Consider the following 23,606-nt stretch of genomic DNA (forward strand, 5'->3'; position numbering starts at 1 on the left):
ATGTTACAATTTAAGAGATATTACGATGCACCCCTTTTGTATTTCTTGTGTGAATTTGCGAAATACTTTGACTAGTTTTATTATTAATCAAGTTAAATGTAAGTTTTGTCTACCTCCAAAGTGTAGTGTAAGCACGTTTGGCTACCGTACAGAAGATTCTGGGTTCGGTTAAAATAAATATAAGTGATTTTCACTCCAACATTTATTTTATATCACCTTCTCATAAATAAGTTTAAATATTCTTTCTTCAAACATTTGTTTTATGTGCCCAAACCATCTCAACACATTTTTTTTTAATTTTATTGACAGTGCTCATCTCATCCTTGCATTCTTACTTTATATCACCATTCAAACCTCGATCATACAAAGTTCTGAGCACGTTTGTCTGAGAGATCGCATTTTGTATTTTCTGTCAAATTCATGCTTCCATACATAGGGGTTAAACCAGGACTCCACGCTGTACCTCCAAATACTTTTTTCAAAACATGTGTGTCCTCAATTACGTTTATGTACGCGAGTGTTTTTGCCTAAAATTTTTACTCATCAAATTATAGTAACATTTATTATAAAGAGCAAATCCACTCACAAGTAAACTTCTAATAAAGTTGAATCCTAAGTAGAGCCATGATAAGCGCTGTTGCATAAGCCATTGGGTATTTCACAAAAAAGACTTACCACTGTCAGATATGTGCATTTAGCACACCAGAGCGGTCCGCCTCCAAAGCCTACCAGGAGTCCAGCAGGTATGAGGGTGTGTGCAGCAGGGTAGAATTGAGCCCCTATGAAAGGCATGTAAGCAATGAAGGAGAGCGCTATTGTCCACTTGCAACCAAGCCATCTGAAAAGTATGTAAATATCTTATCATAACACTCTCCTTGTCATTCATCCTTCACTTTGTGTAATACCACTTTAAAAAACACTATTTCTTGACTATCGGTTTCGATCGAGTGTTCTATTACCACACCAAAAAGTTAACAATGCTTTTATTATACAAAATATATTATATATACTCTTTTTTAACTCTATAACAAAAAAAGGATTAAAGAATTGAGCTCATTTTTTTAAAGCAAAGACTACAAATCAGTTTATTCAAAACGGCATTAAAAAAGATAAAACAACTGTGGTAAGCTTGGTTCATTTTAGTCAGAATTGATAACGGTATAAAATATTTGCTTTTATTTTATGTTTTGAATATTGAAAGCATTAACTTTGTGGATCATATTGATATATTATTTCAGACCAATCATCGCGTATATTATAAACTGGATAAATTATGTAATATTATTTTTTACAAGGATTTTTTTGAAATATTTAGATAATAAACTTATTTGAGGAAAAGAAGGTACTTTAATCACCGTAACCGCGTACGCTACGTTGGCGTTCTATTTTAGTCATGCGTTATCAACTGCGTACGCCTCGTCGGCGTTCTATTTTAGACATGCGTTATCAACCGCGTACGACACGTTGGTATCCAATTGTAGACATACGTTATCAACCGCGGACGCCACGTTGGCATCCTATTTTAGCCATGCGTTATCAACCGCGTATGCCACGTCAGTGTTCTATTTTAGACATGCGTTATCAACCGCACACGCCACGTTGGCATCCTATTTTAGACACACGTTACGTTCTCGGTTTTATGCAACTTTGAGTTTTAAAGATTCAAAATTTAAATACTCGATGTATATACAAATATGTATTTCTATTGTTCGATAGAATGAATAACAAAATAATGTATGCTAACACTGTCCTTATCATTAATAAAAAAAATATTCCCAGTGTGATTCATTTGTCTTCTTTCTCTCTTTCAAATTTTATTTTAGTATAAATATCACACCGTTACAACTTAATTTTAATCTCAATTTGACCTTATGATGGAATAATTATTCCGAAACCGGTAGTAACAAAGTAGTGTTTTTAAAAATGGTATTTCACAAATTGAACGAAAAATGAAAAGGAGAGTGTTATATTACCATGCCACAAAGTAAAAAAAAAAAAATTAATAAATAAAGTACAATGTATGCTTTTTAATTCTTAAAATAGTATGTTAATATCACTCCCTTCTCAGGGTGGAATGAATTTTGTCGCCGAGTCACAAATGGATTTCGGTATTAAGACTTAATCCCAAACAATAACATGCCTAGTAGCTTGAAAAACATCTTATTTCGTATGGTCAGAGTGTTTTCTCTGTGGGAAGGAAATTGGGACGTAGTATTATTTCCCGATTCCCACTTTGGGAATATCAATATTTGTATTTATTCTCCCGAATACAAAGTATCCGAGAGGAAGGCGCAAAAGACGTGCACTAATCCCTTTGTTATCAGAAAGATCTAGAATCCTTTAACCTTCTCTGTACTATCCTTTCCCGGGTTCCGATGTTCTGAAATCCTCTTCCTGAAAAAAATCACAAACGGAAGTAAAAAGCTTTTACAAAAGCGTGAACAGATGTTTTTTATTTTAGTTTTACATATAAATACAATTTCTCGTTCGATGTACAAACGGTACTTTTGCATTTCGTTCCATTCCACTTGGTAAGTATTCTACTCGTACGTTCTAGCAGTGACATTTTGAATATGCTTGAAACATTACTATCAATCCTTGGCACTCGACTTTCCATCATATTACTCTTCCTTGGCTCCTTTACTTATCCTCCTCAATTAATTACCTATCTGACTTCCTGATGTTGCTTTTCTTAGTTTAAAAAACGTAACGTCATCAAAAAATATAAAAAACCTTATTTCTCCTTAATATATTATAACTTACATAAAAAAATCTTTATTTAAATTACTAGCTTGTATAGTTTGTTTCATAAATTGCTACATTATTTTTAATTTTGGTATGAAACATTTATATCATTTATTTGATCTTACTTCTAAGGCTTCTCTCAATTCAGATTTAAATTTATTTTATCTTAAGCAATATATATTTATTACATTTTACGTAATTAAGTTGTAAAATAAAAATGAAGGTTCATGAATGAAACTAAAAAAAAAAATTCTACGCGTATGGTTTTTATCCATATGTAATAAAAATGTTAACCAGAATAAATGTACCTATATAATATGATCCATTTGGTGTTACTGAAGTTAATGAGGATAAAATAAATTATAAATTGGGAGCTTTTAATGTTGACATCGTCTTAAGTTCTGCATTAAGTTGGTATAATTATAAGTAAGTAATGAAGTAATCTTGTATAATTTTTCCACTTTATCTGTAGATTTTAAAGCTGATTTTATTGTATGAAAGTTATTCCATTTCATTCAATAACGTAGTCTTGTAATAACGGAAAGTTATTATTATTCAGGGAGTTCGTTTGGAGCTAATCGGGGGAAAGAATTTCATATGTAAACAGTGGAATCTTAAATGACCGGAAAGCTCGGTGTCTTATTTGTCGAAATGGAAATTCTCGCGTGGTTATGGTGCCATTTGGAGACACGAGGGAAATATAGTTCTATTTAGTTCGTCTTTTCATCTTTTGTCCGGCCCTGCCTTCCATACAATCGAGGAGAGTCTATGCAAACTTAGATTTATCCATTATCTAGAAATCAAACTTCTCCTTTATGATATTTGGTATCGAAAGTTGGCTACAACTTAAAAAAAATTCTCGTTCGAAATATTTACGTCGAGTACTATCAAGCAGCTTCCGAATCATTAATTGTCAAGTGTTTTTTTACATCTTCCATTTATTTTCACCTAAATGAGGAGTTGATCGATTTTGTGTATCACAATTTTTTAACCTAATCCGCACATTATGTGGAGCATATGGAGTCCACAAACTGTCTCCCAGCTTTTTTGTTGCCTGCCAGCTCCGTTGCATCCTCCCGAAGTACTGACGAGAGCTGCCGTCGAATTGTCAGCAGTGGTCGTCCCGGGTGGCGCGAACCTGATGCCTTGTAAAAGAGTCTTGATTAAGGCTTTCGGGAGGCATGCAGAGTACATGGCCAAGCCAACTGCAACAAGTCTGGCCTTTTCTTGACGACAGGTGTGACAAAGATTTGCTGCGTCCTACGCCTTATCTCTTTTTTCTTTACAAAGTCAAACCATCGCACGCCTAAAATTTTTCACAATTAATAAAGAATCACAATAGACCGATATTCCGAAATGTTTTTGAATCTGATTTCCTACCCATCCAAGGAAATAAGTATGTAGTTTTGCATTTAAAAAATATATTCATCACTTTTTTGCCTGTATAGAATTATCCAATAAATTTGAGGCATTTGAAATGTGTTTCTATAGAATTTGTCTGGTAGTAGTCCCGTGGTTAGAGTCGCGGACTCTTGAGTCCGCGTTTCTGGACAGGAACCCACTCTAACACAATTTGATACCTATTTTTAAAAATGAGCCGCTTATGCTCACAGATATAATTTGAAATTGAAGTATTTTTTCAAATAATAAAAACACTGTTTAATTAATTTCAAAATCCTCTGAGTGAAGAGAATTAAACATGTTAATATTTTTAAGCGTATGGCAAAATAATGAGTGCATTGTAAAAAATGTAATAAGACTGAAAAAAAATGTGACCTTTATCTACACATTATGGTACATGGGGTTCAACATTGGATTGATACGTTGTGATCTTAGTTGTTGCCTGTACATCTTAAAACTGCCCTCCAAAGATCAGAAGTGAAGGACGTATAATGGAAAACAGATAATTTTATTTTTTATTTTATTGGAAGGAAAAACAACAGTTACAATAAATGATATATAAGAATACAAAAAATAAAATCATAAGTACCAATGAATGCAAAAACCATCTCAAGGCGAAAGACAAATATGTTTCATAAGTAAGAAAATTCAAAGGGGAGCAGAAGGAGATAGGTACTAGTATGGAAAGGGCACTTTGCGTTTATTACAAACCCGTTAAAATTGAAGCAGCATTCTGGTTTGTAGTTTTAAGTTCCGTTTGTGGACAATTCAAAGTTTGAATTTCGTACTCCCAATTCTATCTTCCAGACGCCAGTCGACGCTTTAAGACAAGGGTGGCCAACCCGCCGCCCGCGGGCTGCATGCGGCCCGCAGCGCCCTTACGTGCGGCCAACGGTCATGTATGACGATTTAAAAAAAAGTACTTCAGAATTTATAAACTAAACCCTGAAGAGGGCAACAGGTTGTTGCCAAAACTAGTTGGTTAGTAAAAATGTGAGTGGATCAAAACACAAATTATTTTTATATCTCGAAATAATATATCAATATGATCCACAAAGTTAATGCTTTCAATATTCAAAACACATATATAAGTTATTTAAACCAATAAAGTTTCTGTAATTATATAAAATACATATTTTCTGGTGATTCATATTTCCCGTGCACAACTTAGGCCTCATTGCGTTGGAGAACTCGCAATCTGCTTGCAGCGAAATGAATTTAGAAAAATTAAGTTCCCGGAAAGAAACTCAAATCTCGCACCGAGCGGCCATTGATAAATTGTTTTAATCTAAAATAAAATTGGTAGAATACTTTGATTTATCTGTCCGTATTAATAATTTCGATTGTTAAATTTCATACAAAAGTTTATTACTATACATACAAATACATTTTTTGTTCTTTCAATGTATGTTTTCTTCTCACATCTGTTTGTAGTAAAGTTTTTTCTTACAATTACTTTGATAGTACTTGCTGATACCTCTGCATTAAAATTATTTAAAATACTTCAAATACTACAAAAAATCAATAAGTATGAAATTTGTTGTCATATTTTTTTTTATTTGTATGCAGCCCTCAGGAAAATTTTACGTCATCGTTGCGGCCCGGGGTGCAATTTGGGATGGCCAAGCCTGCTTTAAGACGTATTCAGCGAACATTCTCAATAGCGGTAATGCGATATGCATTTTAATAAAAGAGAGTATAAATACGTAAGACAAACAATTATCCTGAGATACTGTAGTACTCGCTCAAGTATTGTAAACATGTATGTATGCAGTAACGATACATTTATCGTTTTATTAGCAGTGCTTAAGGAAATTTATTAATATTCTGGACGCATTTCTTGTATTCACAAACAGATTTCTCGGTAATAACGTATATAGGTCCTCGACTGTGAAATATTTAATATTTTAGTAGTGTTGTAACAAGAAAACAATATAAATATTTTATTTATTCCACTTAAAATACCAAAAAACTGTGTAATGTTTAAAATATTTATTTATGCTGCTTCTGTAAAAGTAGCGTTGAGATGAATAATGGACACTTAGTTGAGTGACAGAAATTTATAAGTCTGATTTTTACATTTAAATCGTCAAAAAAAGCTTAACTGGCAGTACAAAATGCAGTCCTAGTGAAACATATCGTTGGCAAAAGAACGGTGTCAAATCACTTAATGGTGGCAAATGCGTTCTCTCAGACGAATGTGCGGCAAAACGATGTATGATAGATGTTCGATTGGTAATGTAAGGGAAAAATGCGAGGCTAAGAGATAATCACTATCGATAAAATTAAGAAAGGTGTATTTAAATGGTTTAGGCGTGGGAATCGAATGATTGAATAAAGAATAGTAAAACAAATTTATGAGGTGAATGTGGAAGTAAAAGAAGAAAGAGGAAAACTTGGCGAGATCCAGTATTTAAATTACTTGAAATTTGTCAAGTCAGGAGTTGGAATAATCTTCGGGAATGTATGAGGAGATGCATGAATGTAGAAGAGGCGAAGATTGTTTGCAAAGACTGTTTAGTGTGGCGTTCTATTCTTTCTCATAGGGAGTCAGTATTTTTAGAATCGTTTAATTTTTGGATACAATCCGCTATTATCATTTTCCTAGTATGCCTTTTGAGTGGTTATAAAGAAATATCATTAAGTGTGACAAAAAATATCTCATTTAACCTTCAGTTTGCTTACCCGATGACCATCACTGGAAACAGAATGTTTGATAGCAGAAGTGACCCATATATGGCTGCCAATGTCAAGGCTCCCAGTGACTGACTGGAGTTGATAGAACTCTGCAGGTTGGCAGTTCCGTGAAATGCCGTGAAGTGGATCATGAACGCGAAAGAAATGATGAACAAGTTCTTGTACAAGTGAAACTTCTCCCCTCTTCCAAAACCTTCAGCCTCTTTGAATTCTCCTTCCTTACTCATTGCTTTAGACATTTTGAAGTCGTTAAAATATAACCTGTAAAAAAAGAGTAGTTAAAAAATAAAATCTGTAAGAAAGAATGGTTTTTTATACGTTTTTTTTGTTATTTTAACTGGATTTGAAATTCCAAGTAATTTTTTTTACAAACATTATACAAAGGTTAAATCTTTATTGAATCCCTCCTTTATTGAATCCTTTCGACTTCTTCAATAAGTCAACCTTTCTCATAGTTTTGACATTTTGATAGGATCGGGATTAAATTTGCAAAAATAAACGTTGCGAAACTTTTCGCGTATATTCTATTTTGGCACATGTTACATCAATAAATACAACTCAAGCATTGAAGGTCATTATCAGACACGGATTTTTAAAAACCAATCCACCATAACTCTAAACGAGGTGAAAAAATACTATATATTTACAAAATGTAAACAAAAATAAAAATATTATTTTGAAGTTTTGATACAATATTGCATTTAGCATGCGTGTTTTTATATACCGTGACTGGTGTTTTTATCTGTTCGTTAAAAATGTGTATTTAAAAAATGACCGCACTGGCAATACTATCTGTTGGAAGTGACAGCAACACATACAATACTTAACACGGTGGTAATGCTGACAATTTAACTTTATCAATACCTAAACATATTTTAGTTAATGGGTTTTACTAACGAAATCTGAAAAAAAAGGTTTATTGTAATGTCTAGAATCTTATGATTCTTTGTGGGTTTCTGTATGGCGTTTAATAAAAATTACCATCATTATTAATTTCACGTTTTACATTACTTAAAGAGATTGCGAAACACGTGTTTTGTTTCGAGTATGTCCAAATCTTTTGTTCACACATGATGGATTTCAACTTAATTTTTATTTTTTATTTATTTTAAAATATTTTTTTACAAAAAACATATTTAAATAATACAAAATAGTTGGTAAATATACAATACATTTCAAATGTAACGTTTCTACCTCTCTAATAAAATAAATACGCAAATAAAATTTCTAAGATAAATATATTTTTTTGACCGTAGATGTCACATTTGATATTTATATTAAAATACAACTTTTCTAAATTTGGGTGATGTGATTGTCAGTCAAAGGTAGAAGAGTAAACGTTTCATAGTGTATTAAGTTATAATATATTAAACCAGCTAGTGACAGGTCGGGAGGTTTTTTAACTTTCAGACTTTAATATTTCTTTTTAAATAAACCACTTCTTCTATGTTTGTAAAAAAATATTTAATAACTATCTTGACATTTTTTTAATTAAATGTTATTTAAGTTATTTGAATCCAACTTTTTCATATAACTCTCCACGTAATTATTTTTTAATTCCTAGATGTTTACTTATGTGTCTAGACATTTAATAACTTTTCTTAACTTTTAATGAACAGGGTTCAATTAAATACAGCAAAATACTGAAAACACACCAATTTATAACAAAATATGTATGAATAAATGTAATCAAGGAAAATTTAATAATTCCCGAAAGACGAAAAATTATTTTTCGTAAAAAACAAATATAATAATCATAAAAATTTAATTTTTAATAACTAGTTAGTTTGTTAAAATTTGGAATATTTATTCATGGAACTTATTGCTGTCTGAAGAATAGTTTTTGGATAAAAAGTTGGATCTATAAATAGTAAATAAAACGCTGCTGAAATATTAAGATTAAATTAAGAGTTTTTAATGTAGCTTTTAAATATCACTTGTGTACGCAGTATTTAAGTATCTTGCGACTTATTCTAGTTTTTCTACCTTAAGACATAAAATATATATACATTCACTTAAAAACCTGCATACTTTTATTTATTGTTTTGGCATTCACTTTGTGGTTAGACATGATGAAATTTTAAATGAAATTGTTTTTGTACCAGTTGAGTTTATTTTATAAACTAGTCGTCATAAAATAAACTCAAGTGGTAAAAAAACTAATGTTTTTCATATTCAATTTTAACCTGCCTTTAACTGTATATTCTTATTTTACAAGCAAAAGTAACAATTCTTCGACATACTAAAGTTAATAACTAATTTAATCATATGGATTAAAATTTTACTCCGATGCGGATGAAAAACGAATTTCTTTTATAATTGCAAACCATGAAAACACATTTTTTTATCCTTTTATAGATGCATTTAGTGTATAGGATGAGGATGTTCAAAACAGATTGACATTGAACCCATCCAAAATAGAAAAACTGTAAATAGTCACACCCAAATGACAGAATTTAATTGATAACACCATTTTATCCAATACGAGGAGTATCTACTACATCACTGACTGTTAGATTGCTTGGCTCTCCCTAGAGATACAAATCATTAAAAAAAACAATACATATTTTTGTCAATTATTAAAATCAAGAATTTTCAAAATAAAAGTAGGCATTGGCAGTGTTTGATACCGGATACTGAAAAAAATATAAGTAAACAAAAAAATAAAATTACTCGACTGCAATAAATATCTAACTCTGCAGCAAGATTGATTTTTTGGGATTTTAGTACTTCAAAAAAACCAATCTCTTTATTTAGTATAAAGTACACTTCACTACTTTATGAACTCCAGTGGTTACGCTTCTAGAAAGGGTAGAAGAAAAATTCCGTCTACTTATGTACTTATGCAATACATTACTGGGGTCTAGATTATCATAAAAAAATTGATAAAATTCCAAAACAAATTAAATGATACAGTCTCACACTTCGATCAGATATAGCAACTGCATGAGGATAGTGATCTTCCCAGCTAAAAGCCAGGGTAGATGATTTGGTGACCGTGCCATTGCTCTAATTTTCACTGTCATTGCCAGTGACCTAATATCATGAAATAATTTTCTACCAGCAGAGACGTCATTTTAATATAAAAATACATTTGTTTTCCAAATCATTAAAAAGATTTGAAATTTCAATCAATTTTAATATATAAGTTTAATTGAAACACCCTCAAGGTAGTTTACTACTAAAAACCGATATTTAAATTATGAAAAATTAAACAATTAATAATAACATCTTCTCTTATAGCACGAGCAATATGTGATAACAAGACATTGACTTTTCAATAACCTTGAGATATAATTTATTTCTTTTTTTGTATTCATGATGAATGTATGAATATTTAGTTCAATACGTATTAATGAAAGTAATTATATTGATCGATAACCTTGAGTGAAGTAGGTACTGATTTATGTGATAAAAATAATTACAATGTAATTTTATCGTCTTTTTTAAAACATTCATAGTTTAAAAAATCTGTATCACAAATATGTATTTTTTTACTTTATTCAATAAAACTTTGTGCCATCGTTACCTCATAACTATATGCTACATAAAAACTACTTAAAATATTAATTTATGTCAATGTTGCTTTACAAAAAGGATTCATTCCAAATTAATAGTAAAACATAGTATATCGTCTTCTCCGGAATGTTTTTTCCTAATTTTAAAAGATTAGAAAACCAATCCCAGATATTTTGAATAACTAGTTAGTAGTTTATACATTTAATGTAGTAAAGTAAAACTATGATTAACTGAATAAAAAATGCTGTCAACGAGATGATAATGATTGAATTTTTGTTTCAATTATGGAAACAGAGTAGTATCTACCATCTCGAACTCCGTATAATATGATAGATATTGGGTGCATATCATCCTCTCTGATTACCAACCGTACATAAAAGTAGTAGGAGAATTATGGTAAATACCATCTTTTATAGATTAAAGACAGTACACATATTTGTTTGTATGCAGGACCATAGCATACGTAAGGGCCCCTGAGGTAGTGTTATAGAAAATGGTGCTTCATAAATTATCCAAATTTGTATTACTATTATTTAGGCCCAGTATTTGTTAAATCGAAAATTATTTTCTCTAAATCCAGGTAACATTTGACGTAATTGATTTTTTTGAACACCGTTATTTCATTGAAAAAATTAGTGTTCTAAATAATTTTTCAAAATAATTACATAGTTTTAAAAAGAAAAGAGTTATTGAAAGGTAAGGAGTAAAGTATTTAGTAGTGAAAATATTTGTTTAAATATAAACATTCTAAAAACCAAAATAAATATCCAATATACATTCTTAAAAAAATTGGTCTTGAAAAGACATGTGACCTCTCCGGTGGTCTGCGGTGGAATGAATGCGACTAAACGAATGCTGGGCCTTAATAATCGCCATCATATAGGGGTCCTAAGCAAAGGTAATAAGCTCGGGTAATATGTTTTTTTTGTAACTTCAAATGCATCAGGGCGGAATACACGGAATGATAAAAACTTCTTAACCGATTTTTGTTAAACGTAAAAAAATTGACACGTTAGATATGGGCAAAACAGTAAAATTTATCTTGTTCTACTTGTGCTTTAATATTATGAATTTAAACTACAATATCGTTTAGGGTTATATACGTTTATGAAGAATATATTCCTAAAATACGAAATTATTAATTAATGTAGGTACTCGGGCTTCCTTAGTAGGTGAAATATTATAAACTGCCTACATTAATACTGTATACACAATTAATTAATGCGGGTATGTACATCATTACACTTTACACGTTTACGTAAAGGCATTTTCTCTAGATCAGTGTTCGCCAAGGTAGGGCACACGCCCCACTGGGGGGCAATGCGCAAATCTTTAATATTTGTTACATTGTTGTCGAAAAAAAATGCAGCTCACACTTTTGAAGAATATGGTGACAGAATATTTTATTTTATTTGCAGATTTCCATATTATTTTTAGTTGAAAATGGCAATTCTAACCAAACGTAAATATTTTAAGGTTCTAAGGTGTAAAGGCAACTAGCCGTAACTCGAGTTGCGGCTGTTTGGCGTAACATAGCTCAAAGCATTATTTTAACTGGCCTCTATCATATTCAATCACAGATTTTGCCATATCTCTTTCCTTTACCGAGATATTTATTATCCAAATAGCCCCAAAATTGTTTTAATTTGATACATGTTTTGGCAAAAAGTATAATTTTAAGTTAACTGTTAACTCGTTTAACCCATGTACTGTTACTGTTTTTAACTTACGTGTACTGTTTTTAACTCGCAGCTATTTGCCTTTGCATATAAGTATAGTGGAGTACTTCGCATGTGTGCGATTGACTTGTTCGTACCTTTACATTTTGTAAAGTTTTTAAAGTTTTTTTCATTTAATGTCCCTAACCCCTTTCAAAAATAAATAGTACCAGTATGAAAAAAGATCTTCAGTTTTCAGAAGGTAATTCGAATGCAGTTATTTTCTTTCGAGCTGAAAAGTTATATGCATAGTATACATCTTATTTATTTATGAGCATTAAATAAAAATAGTAAATATTGCATTTGTGAATTTTTTATTCAAATTGACTTTATTTTGGAAATCATTTGGTAAATAAAAAACTAATAGAGATTTTTAATTTTTTAAAGTAAAGCATGGTACCATAGAGGTTGGAGAACACTGCTCTAGATATAATGTACAATATCATTACCAATTTACTAAGTACAATATTACCTTTCCAAGGTCGTCCATGATTAAACGAATCGTGATATGATGTAGTTATTTCTGATTGATTTATTCCACTTCTTTTTATGCACATACCTTTAAATACCTTTACAATAATAATTGTTATTATATCGCCAGCTAAACATGGCTGCCTTATTGAAAATTAATTGAATAAAATCAGGAAGGCTACTATTTCCTGATAATTTGTATCCAGTTTCACAAATATTCCTCAACTTGCGTATGCATGTGTGTGTAATTAAACATGCGTTATTTAAGGCTCGTTTATTTGGATGATCGTTATTTTTTCTATTTCCTTATAGAATTAATTATAAAAATTGAAGTAAGGAAGATTCAAATAAAATAGGTAATACATATTTGAAACATTTTTCATAACCCCAATGCCACACACTTACTGTACATCATATCATCATTTTCTAGAATCATTTTCTCATTCCTTCTTAACTCTTAACCTAATCCTTCTCCCTATTTTTGCCTTTATTTTAAGGATCCATAGTTTTATCAAAAAACAAAACCAGTTCATGATGCACCTCATTTTTTTTCTTTATGTCTATCACTCGCCCTGTACATACTTACGACTGTTAAGTTGACGTTTGATATTTAATATATTATTTCCATTACATCCGTTCCAGTACATCACGTCTGCATTATTTAATCTCACGATTAGTGCATTTATCGTTTGAATATATGACTTAAAAATATACACAAAACCATGAATATTTATAAAAATGCATTAACATATGGATAAATGGGTACATATTTATATATATATATATATATATATATATATATATATATATATATATATATATATATATATAGATATATATATATATATATATATATATATATATATATATATATATATATATATATATATATATATATATATATATATATATATATATATATATATATATATATGTATATATAAATGTATGTAAAAACATACAAATGTATAAACACATTTCATTTGTAGTATAACAATGTTTTAAAGAAACGTCTCGAATTTTGAACAATTATTTGTTTATCTTAGTAAGTTGATATATACTTTTTGTTGCTATAATTCATTTGGACTTGTTGACTGTGACAACTTCAAAAAAACTCTTAGTCCTAAACACGATTTATAAACTTATCATATAGAATAAATTATATGTACATAACAAATATATGTACATGGTATATAACACATTGATCAACAGTTTTTTGTCCAATCAATATTTTTTTGATAATAATTACAAATTCAAAAGCTTTTGGTAAAACAAAAGGGAATCTTTGATATTGAAATTAATTAAAAACATGTCTTACCCAATGTTGGCCGCGTCATAACACTGATCAAGTATGGCTTTTGTTAAAAATTATAAATGAAATTAAATCGTTTTTTATTTTACCTAACATGACCTTACCCTTATCTGCAGCCATAAAAGCATAGGACACTGCGTCGTATTGACGCTGTGTTATCTTAATCATTACTTATATGAAGGTGATCACTCCTAATATATTATAATATTAAATCAAAATTAGTGTGAAATTACTAAAATTTATTTTAACCCCCCTGGGAATTGACTCCGCGACGAATTTACAACAAACATGATTCGTTAACAAATTAACTTAACATTATTTTTTTTAGTAAGTAAGTTTAAAACAAAAAAAACATTTATTTCGGATTTAGTTCGATATCACAAAGGCAGCTTAGAGCTGTATTTTGCAACTGTGACTGTAAACTTTTTTTATTTAATTATAATTTGTTTCCATTTATTAAAAGCGACATTCATGGGAATTAACTTTTTCATTTACCAATATTTTCTTATCATTAAATATTACATAATCATATATAGAAAAAAAAACTTTTTATTGTAATGGTTTTTCCGCTCCATCAACACTGCAGTATTAAATTAGTAATATATGATGTATAAATTAAGTTTTTTTTTTTTATGTAATAACAATATGTTTATCTCATACAAAAGGTAAGTACCTCCTATTAGGCAAGTAGAAACCAGAAATTTGAATTTACGATATCCAAAACATGATATTAATTTGGTTTTTAATATATATAAATAACTAAATACAATCGTCAATCAACTGAATAGGATTTTATCCTTTCAACATTATCAAGAATCACTTGCAGATATAACAAAAAGAATTATCTTCTATCAATTTGCATAATATGTACATAAATGTCACAAGGAAAAAAAGGAGAATGATATATCGACATGTTTCAATAAATTAAAAGTAAAGAATCTGATCAAAGATTAAACAGGTTTTCCAACTTTATTATACATATGTAGTATAAGTTGCAGTTTATTTTTAAATTAAATTAATAAATAATAAATAAAAAATATGAAATTTTATAATATCCTTGACAGAACTCAAAATAATACATATATTTTTTAAATATCTATGAACATACATAAATTGAAACGTAAATATACCTACGTTTGTTAAAATCCAAAATAAAAGTAAAGAATTCCTAAATCTCTTTTAGGAATTCACCAGTTGCTTTGAAATTTTAACAAAACGTTGCCATCTGTGACTGGTACAAACATTTAATTTGAAAACAGTTTTTTTTTACCTCAATGGCTGCGCCATCTGTTGAAAGTAGCAGCAAAATATGCAACACTAAGCGTTGCAAATGAAGAACATGATTTTTGATAGCTGTTATTTCTTAGAATTGATTAAACATATTATCATGGCTTTACAAACATAATAAAACCCTTATCCGCACCCCAATGGTGCATCGGGCACTGCGTCATATAAACGCAGTGTTATCTTGATCGTTTACACATGAAGGAAAGGTGATCAGCCCTCCGCTTCAGGTACCAGTCCAGGGTAATATTGAATAAATATGTCAGTGAAAAAATCACTAGTATTTATTTTACCCCTCTTGGGAATCCAACCGGGACCTCCAGAACGGTAGTCGAGCGTGCTGACCATTACACTACGGAGGCGGACGAATAAACATTGTGATATTAAACATTTTTTTAAAAACATACATTTTCCAGCAACGCGTATACAACAAGTTATACATAAATAACTATAACGTAATATAAATATATTGCAAATTGCTTTTTATCCTTTGTTTTTATACTTATTTCAACTAGCAATATTTGGGTAAATGTGTAATTAAATTTATTGTCTTATTTGCGTTTAATGCGAAGTGATGAATCAAGGCGTAATTAATATTTTTTTCACATACAACAGTATTTAAACAGAGTTTATAATTGTTTTTAAACGGCAAAGATACATAGTTTTGTTCAATAACTTTATAATTACGTATAATTGAATTACATTTAAAACTATTTGGCATTGAAAAGTCTTCCGCTTTTTGTAAATACAAATATAAAAAAATAAATAAATAAATGATACGTTTAACTGAAATACATAAACTATTTATTGATTTGCTTAAAGTTGTTACGAATTTTTACGTAAAGTACTCTGTTTTAAATTTTAAGCAATATTTATATTTTTAGTTTTTTAATCGTCATTTACTTTATTGAATAATATAATGTTTTAAATAAAATAAAAATTGTAAAAAACACTTTATTTTAGTAAATTTATGTTAACATGACTAGTTTCGAGAATATCTGACATTCATTTAATTAAATTTTAATATTCCATTACTTTGTAGTTTAAATATGTTCTTTTCATCAAACATTAAAAAATCATTTTCCAAATCACAAAAAAAAACTTTTTGGCTTATTAGCTTACAATTGTGCAAAGAGCACTGCATCAAAATGATGCAGCGTTATATTGATCTTTAAATACATGAAGGCAAGGTGGAAAAGCATCGTCCTGCGCTTCAAGTAGTAGTTCTGGGTGATACTAAATAAATGTGAGAGTAGAAAACCAGTGATATTTATTTTGACTCCACTGGGAAGCGAACTCGGGAACCTACAGCATGCTTGCACTTATAAATGCAGTAACCACTAAAATACGGAAGGTAAAAACCAATTTTATTTATTTTAAAATTAAAATTAAAAAATAAAAACAAAAACTCAGTTATAAGTTAATTCTATTAATTATTCAGATATATTATTGTCCCTCCTGGATGTTCCATCCTTATGTTGACTATACTAGAATCGAACCCTGGAACCTTCAAGATGCTAGCCAAGAGGACTTATCATTTTACGAAGCAGAAAATCTAATGAAATTACAAAATGAAATGCACAGATACATTACTGTTCCTCGTGGATGTTCTATCTACAATATAAACAATACAAGGACGAAGGCTTGGTTTCCTTTCACGATGCTATTGTCACAGCGGTTAATAATAGAATAGAGTCTTTGTCGTCTGTGGGCGAGATTATTTTATAATATGGGAAGCAGTTACATTGAGAACATTCGATTTACTTTCTCTTTATACTGGGAGAACACTTAATCGAGAAAAGCTGTTTAATGTTAAGATAGCCGCTTTGCGATATTTGAAAGGACAAAAGCATTGTATTTTAGCCAAGAAGAATATCTAAAGAAATTGTTTTCAGCGCATTCAGTTGTATATTTTGCCATATAACATTTCATTTTAAATTATCTTTATTCAAAGACAGTTAAAATAATTAATTGTGGTTAATTCAATCTATTGTACAAAACATAATTATTAAACGTAATTTATACTTAATTACGACTTTATAACTTTTAAAAAGTAATAATTTAGAAAAGCCTGGAATATTTTCCTAAAATCTAGTATTTCAGGAAATATTAATAAACTTTGTAAACGGAATCTAGGAATACTAAAGCAAACTACAAAAATATTTAAACGAACCTCATTTAATACCTTATTTATTATGTTAATTAAATTAAATTATTTCCTGAGGTTAAAAATTTTTTATTGAACCCACAAAATATACTTTTAACATCTCAAAGAAACTTGTTGAAGTTATGCTTATATGAGAAATGGATGAAAATGACCTCTATTTTTTTAAAGAAATTGTAGTAAAATTATTTAATTTTACACCTACGTAAGTTATAATATGCTTTTTAATTCATTTTGTGATACAATTAATAAAAATGTGCTGGTGGAGTGTATTTTTTCGTAGTAAATAATTAGTATTCCTGAATACTCGGGAATATTTAAACGATATTATTCTGCAAACCTTTGTATTTAATTGCTTTTTTTATAATTTTTGAATTGAATTAAACAATTAATTGCCTTTTTTATTAATTTATGTTAAATGATTACATTCCATCTTTAAAAAAATACTCTTACGAAAAGCCCAGGAAAAATGACCATAGCGTTTTGTATTAAAACTGTATCCAACGGAATAATAACTCAAAAAGTAATCACAATTTTACATCTTAAAGAAAAACGTTAAAATCATAAATTTGTTAAGTACCAGATAAATATGTATGTACTTTTATCGTATTTGCATTAGAGAAGAGATGAAATTTGATTCCTTAAACGAACCTTTGATCCAAATTTGCATATGTGTGATTATTGCACGATTAATATAATAAAAAATATATATGCCTGATACCTATGTCTAATAAATAATCTCTAGATCAAAACGCCTTGACTTTGATATTTCATTACGTCATCTAATATGGACGATCCAATATTCTGATATAATCTAGTTGATCGAAAATGCTAATAATGAAATAAAAAAGCTTAACATAATACAAGCACTTGCCTATATAAAAAAGTGTAATAAAACAATGACAAATATTTGGCAGCGTCAATGTCAAATAATTATTAAAATAAAAATAAAAAACAAATGTATGTATAAATATTATAATCAAATTTAATGTTAATTAATTGAGATAATAAGCAAACATTTTCTGACGGATTTATGTACAATAGTTTGTTTGTCTCCAAAGTACAACGGTGAGCACGTTTAATAATACTTACCATACATTGGGTTCGATTCCCAGTCAAAATTACCATTGTTTTTTCACTTTCAGTTATAACGTTACAATAATTTTATGAATAATAATGAATGAATCTGGTGTATTCGTTAGATTATATTTGGAAAGACTACAGAAAAATGGTTTTATTGTTTTTAGAGAGAATAGAACGTCACAATCTTCGCCTCTTCCCCTTATTCATACATCTTCCCAAACCAAAGACCGTAGTTCTTGACAGCTGCTATCATTGATCATTTTCAACGTTTTCGATTGCATTGTCGTTACATTGATTTTAAATTATATTCATTACTTCACAAGCACTGTGAAATAAAGGTATGTATTAGTAATGTTTGCTTTCTGTTTTATTTTTTCAATAAATTAAACATTGCCATAACAATGATGGGCCAAATACTAAAACATAAACAAAAATTGGGAAATAAGTATATTATTTTCGTTATTGAATATTTTTTATATATTTTTAAAATATATATATATATATATATATTTATAAATATATATATATATATATATATATATATATATATATATATATATATATATATATATATATATATATATATATATATATATATATATATATATATATACATACCCTATGCAGAGGAGAATTCTTCATGACTAATGTCCATTTTATTAACAATTTTTGACAGGTCCTGATTTGTCTTATCTAACAGCGCTTTAAACAAAAACAGTATTAAGAACGTCTCTTTTAATGTAATAAAAACGGTCTTAATAACATTCCGAAAGTTTAGGATATAAAGTTGTCTCCAAACATTTTTCAAAAACATATCTAGAGTTGTACAAAAAATATGATTGATTTTCACCACTTGAATTGTATTTATTTTAATATAACGACTATTTTCGGAAGCTATGCTTCCATCTACAGGTCTAAATAAAAACAAGACTGAAGATGGAAGCATAGCTTCTAAATATAGTCGTTTTAATAAAATAAACACAATTAAGTGGTAAAAACAAGTATTCTTCTTTTACAATTTCATCATGTCCTACAGCAAAATGAATGCCGAAACAATAAATAAAATATATCTGGAGTGTATTATATTTTCCATGCAATACTAATAACACAAAATGAGCTTAATAATTCAACATACCGGTTAATTTGAACAGGGCACTATTGAATTAGTTTCACCGAAAACACTTATCCAGATTACACTTAAACCCCACTTAATAATTTATTACCAACTGATAGCGCACTTGTGTTAGCACACAACCATCCTATCCTTGAGATGAAATCGGACTACGACATTTTATAAGGATACTTTAGGCTTAATAATCAAATGTAAACGGTGGGTGACTGGTCGCCAAGGATTTAGAATTTAATATTAACTGCTAGTACCTACTTGGACTACGCGCTGCAAGGCTGTTATTGAAATTAATATCGTGGAGAAACAATACTAACTATGATTATTGCCCTTCGAATGCTAAACCTTTTGCGGTCAAAGAGACTTATACTTTTTTATGCGGTAAAATACCCTTAAATCTCAACCTGACCAAAGTATGGCCGTACATGTACGGCCGATACAAAACATGATTTATATCAAAACATGTTGAAAACACGATTTATGTAAATTTATCGATGTTTCGATAAATCATGTTAACTGGTGAAAACATTTATTTTTATTCAAGAAAGCATATTACTTATAACATCGATTATGATATAAAATTTTTAAAAGTAAAAAAAATATCAAAAAAACTCTCTCCCCCAGATACAGTTTTAAGTTAAATTTTTTTTGTCATCTTTAAATGTACCTTCCCTGTAACACCTACCCAATAAGAAAGGAAAAAATACAACGGTAAAGTAAAACAAAAATATTATTTTAATTTTAAAAAATTCAGAGTATGCACCTATTTCGCGATACCTACTTAACAAGATAGGGTAAACATCAAAATTAAACAAAAAAATTAAACACTTGGATGAGACTTGTATGAGTTTCGTGAACTACTAAATTATTTCGCCGTATTTTTAAGGCAACTACATTCACACATGTATATCTTGTTATCAATCCTTTCCAATATTATTAGTATGCAGAGACCTTAATATCAAATGATCTCTAACGATGTTACTGTGATTTTAATTCGTTGCATGTTCATTAAAAAAGGAATGATGGAAAATATGGTACGATGAAAAAAATATTCTCACAAAAGTATACTTATTTACACACGATTGGATAAATTTTATTATTTTCTGTAAGATAAAAAAAAATAACAATACTAATTTGAATTAATTAATTAATGAAATTTTTGTTCAATGTAAGTTCATTTGAAAAAAGTTATTAATAAGATTCGAAGAAAAAATACATATTCACACACAAATTGCTATGCTAAATGGAAAGAAGGGTACATTTTATAAAACGTAATTTCATATAAAATAATTAATTTGATTTTAAATTCAATTTAAATATTTTTAAATTAAATTTGTATTAAATGTATTGATGGATGATATGTATTATTTCCTGTTAGATTAAATTTTGAGTAAATATAAACCGATTTTAATTGAATCAGCATACAGTTCATTTACTTTTGTTTCGTATAGGAATTTTACTCAAACATGTATGGTTAAGTTATGAATATTTAATTAAATTCTAATAGCAGTATATCACAGTTCATGGATTAAACTTTCTGTCTGCTCGTTGCTTTAGCTTCATCAAGTGTATTAATTTGATTGAAACCACAAATTTGAAAACCAAATTTTAGAACTTAGAAATTGGGTAATGTAATTATAATTTTGCGGCCATTATTTACATATTAGGATCTATTGTATTTGAAAGCAAATTTATCTATAGGATGTGTGCTTTTTGTTTTTTGTTTATGTGGTACATGATAAAATTTATTATAAATTGTGTTGGGTTGTGGTCCCGTGGTTAGTGTCGCGGACTATTAAGTCAGAGTTTCTCGGTTCGAAACCACTCTACCACAATTTTATACTTATTTTTACCTAGGTTCACAGAAATAGTATGAAACTGAAATATTTGTGTAAATAATAAAAACATAAATATTTCTCTTTTAAACAAATAAATATTACCTTTGTATTAACGATTCAATCGGGTTACCGTTGGTGTACACATTATCTAGGAAATTTGAAAATTACATGAGTTGTTTAGCTAAAGCCCAAGTAGCAATAAATATAGCGACAATATGTTAAATAGGTTTTAAAAACAATTGAATACAATTTCAGTGATTAAACCAGCCAACGACACATTGTAAGCCCTTTTTATACTTAGACTTTGTTATTCATCTTCATCTATGATGGTATAACAATAATGAATTCAAAATACATTTTTTTTAAAACAAGAATCTTAGATTAATTCTCATTAAAATTATTCTGCGAGACATTATAAACACCAAAAACCATATACGATGTAAGTTTCGATATTATTTTAATTAATACGCGCTTCATCGTAAACAAAAAATGACAGTGTGATCCATCGAAATAAAATGTCAACTGGATGCAAGTTTTACCACGAACCTTCGCCTATATTTCCATCGGCCCTTCAATCGAAAAAATCAATCAAGAGTTTGAATAAATTAATTTTTGGTTCATTAATGTAACACTACTAAAATTTTTCTCACTAACCAATGAAAATAAAACAAAATTAGTTGTTTGCATTTATTAACATAAAAGTAGTCTTACACAAGTGTTTCATATTTTAATTTCAATCTTCGTGCTATTTCGTGTTACTTCACATGAATAAATCAAGAGGTTAGAAAGGTCAAGAGATGAGGTCGATTTAGTAAAGGTCAAAAGTTGTCGTTGACATCGAGTTCTATCCCAGTATTTTTCATCCCTATCCCCAGAATCAAATGAAGAATTGAAACTCCTATAACTAGCCAAAACCATATCCATATATATTTTTCTATGACAAGTATGATTAGAAAAGTAATTAAAATATTTAATTGTTTTCCATCATTCATTTTCGTTTAAAGTTTTGTTATCAATTGACAACACCAACTGATTTTTTTTAAAGTTTTGTTTGTAAAATACCTTTATTTACATAAATAGTGGTATTTACGGAGTAAAACTTACAACATTTTGAGTGTGTCCAAATACTTGTTCACAAAATCTATATTATCTCCAATTACAGTAGTTATTTTCATATTATTTTTAACATCTCATCAAAGATGAAGAAGAATATGGAAGTCTGGGCATTTACGGGGCTGACGACCGTCATAGGCTGGTTTAAGTGATCACTTTACACACGTGTAATATTAACCAATTCTACCCATTATTGACAACCACACTACTCAAATTCTTGGAAGTTCTTTATATATGAACCAATTTAGAAACCTTGTTCTTGAATCACTAGAACTTCACTAGAGACATCTATTGGTGAGATGTAAAGAAACTTTTTATTAAGCGGAAACTCTTATAATAAAAATGAAAATGGTATTTTCTGGCGTTTCTCATGTGTGTGATTATAATCCAGGATTCGAACCTCACATACTAATATAATAGTTTCTGCTTAGTAAAAAGCTTCTTTACATCTCACCAATAGATGTCACTAGTGAAGTTCTAGTGATTCAAGAATAAGGTTTCTAAATTGGTTCACATATATAGAACTTCCAAGAATTTGAGTAGTTTGGTTGTCAATGGGTAGAATTGGTGAATGTTACACGTGTGTAAAGCGATCACTTAAACCAGCCTATGACGGTCGTCAGCCCCGTAAATGCCCAGACTTCCATATTCTTTTTCATCTTTGATGAGATGTTAAAATATAATAAGAGAGTAAAACTTAAATTCAAACGGATAGATATTAAACAATTAATATATTTTATTTTATCGGATACTGGATTATTCACGCTTCGAGAGAATGTATTTTTGTAAGTGTCTAAACTTGATATGAAACATATATGTGGAACTCTAGGCATCATTGGTATGCGGTAGTGAGCAAGTTTTAAGAGTAAGCGCAATATGAATGTATAATAATGTGCAGAATGGTGAACGTTACACAAGTGCATAAAGTGATCGCTTAAGCCACTCAAATGCCAGGTCATAAGCCTTGGGGTACCTAGACTTCCATAATAAACAAACATGTTTCATATCAAATTGAAACTCTTTATAAAATTGCATAATCAATTAATGAAATATTTTCAATTCTGTTCCTTATAGGTTTTATTTACATAGCAGAATGGATGCGCTCGACTAATACACAGTTACACGCATTCGTATA

General features: G+C 29.3%; 1 protein-coding gene across 1 annotated transcript in view; it reads right to left on the bottom strand.

Annotated features, from left to right (window-relative positions):
• Positions 1 to 19,679, bottom strand: part of LOC148312817 (UNC93-like protein) — a 96,981-nt gene extending 77,302 nt beyond the window's left edge. Inside the window, exons 1-3 of the mRNA XM_088273444.1 lie at positions 19,530 to 19,679; positions 6,832 to 7,104; positions 676 to 838 (exon numbers count right to left, since the gene is read on the bottom strand). Coding sequence (XP_088129570.1) covers positions 676 to 838; positions 6,832 to 7,082 — 414 coding nt within the window. The 5' untranslated portion in view covers positions 7,083 to 7,104; positions 19,530 to 19,679. The remainder of the gene's footprint in view (positions 1 to 675; positions 839 to 6,831; positions 7,105 to 19,529) is intronic.
• Positions 19,680 to 23,606: the final 3,927 nt, after the last annotated feature.

This window comes from Brachycentrus maculatus, unplaced genomic scaffold (assembly GCF_059751285.1).
Source record: "Brachycentrus maculatus isolate JH-2025_06_01 unplaced genomic scaffold, ASM5975128v1 h1tg000032l, whole genome shotgun sequence".
NCBI lineage: Eukaryota > Metazoa > Arthropoda > Insecta > Trichoptera > Brachycentridae > Brachycentrus > Brachycentrus maculatus.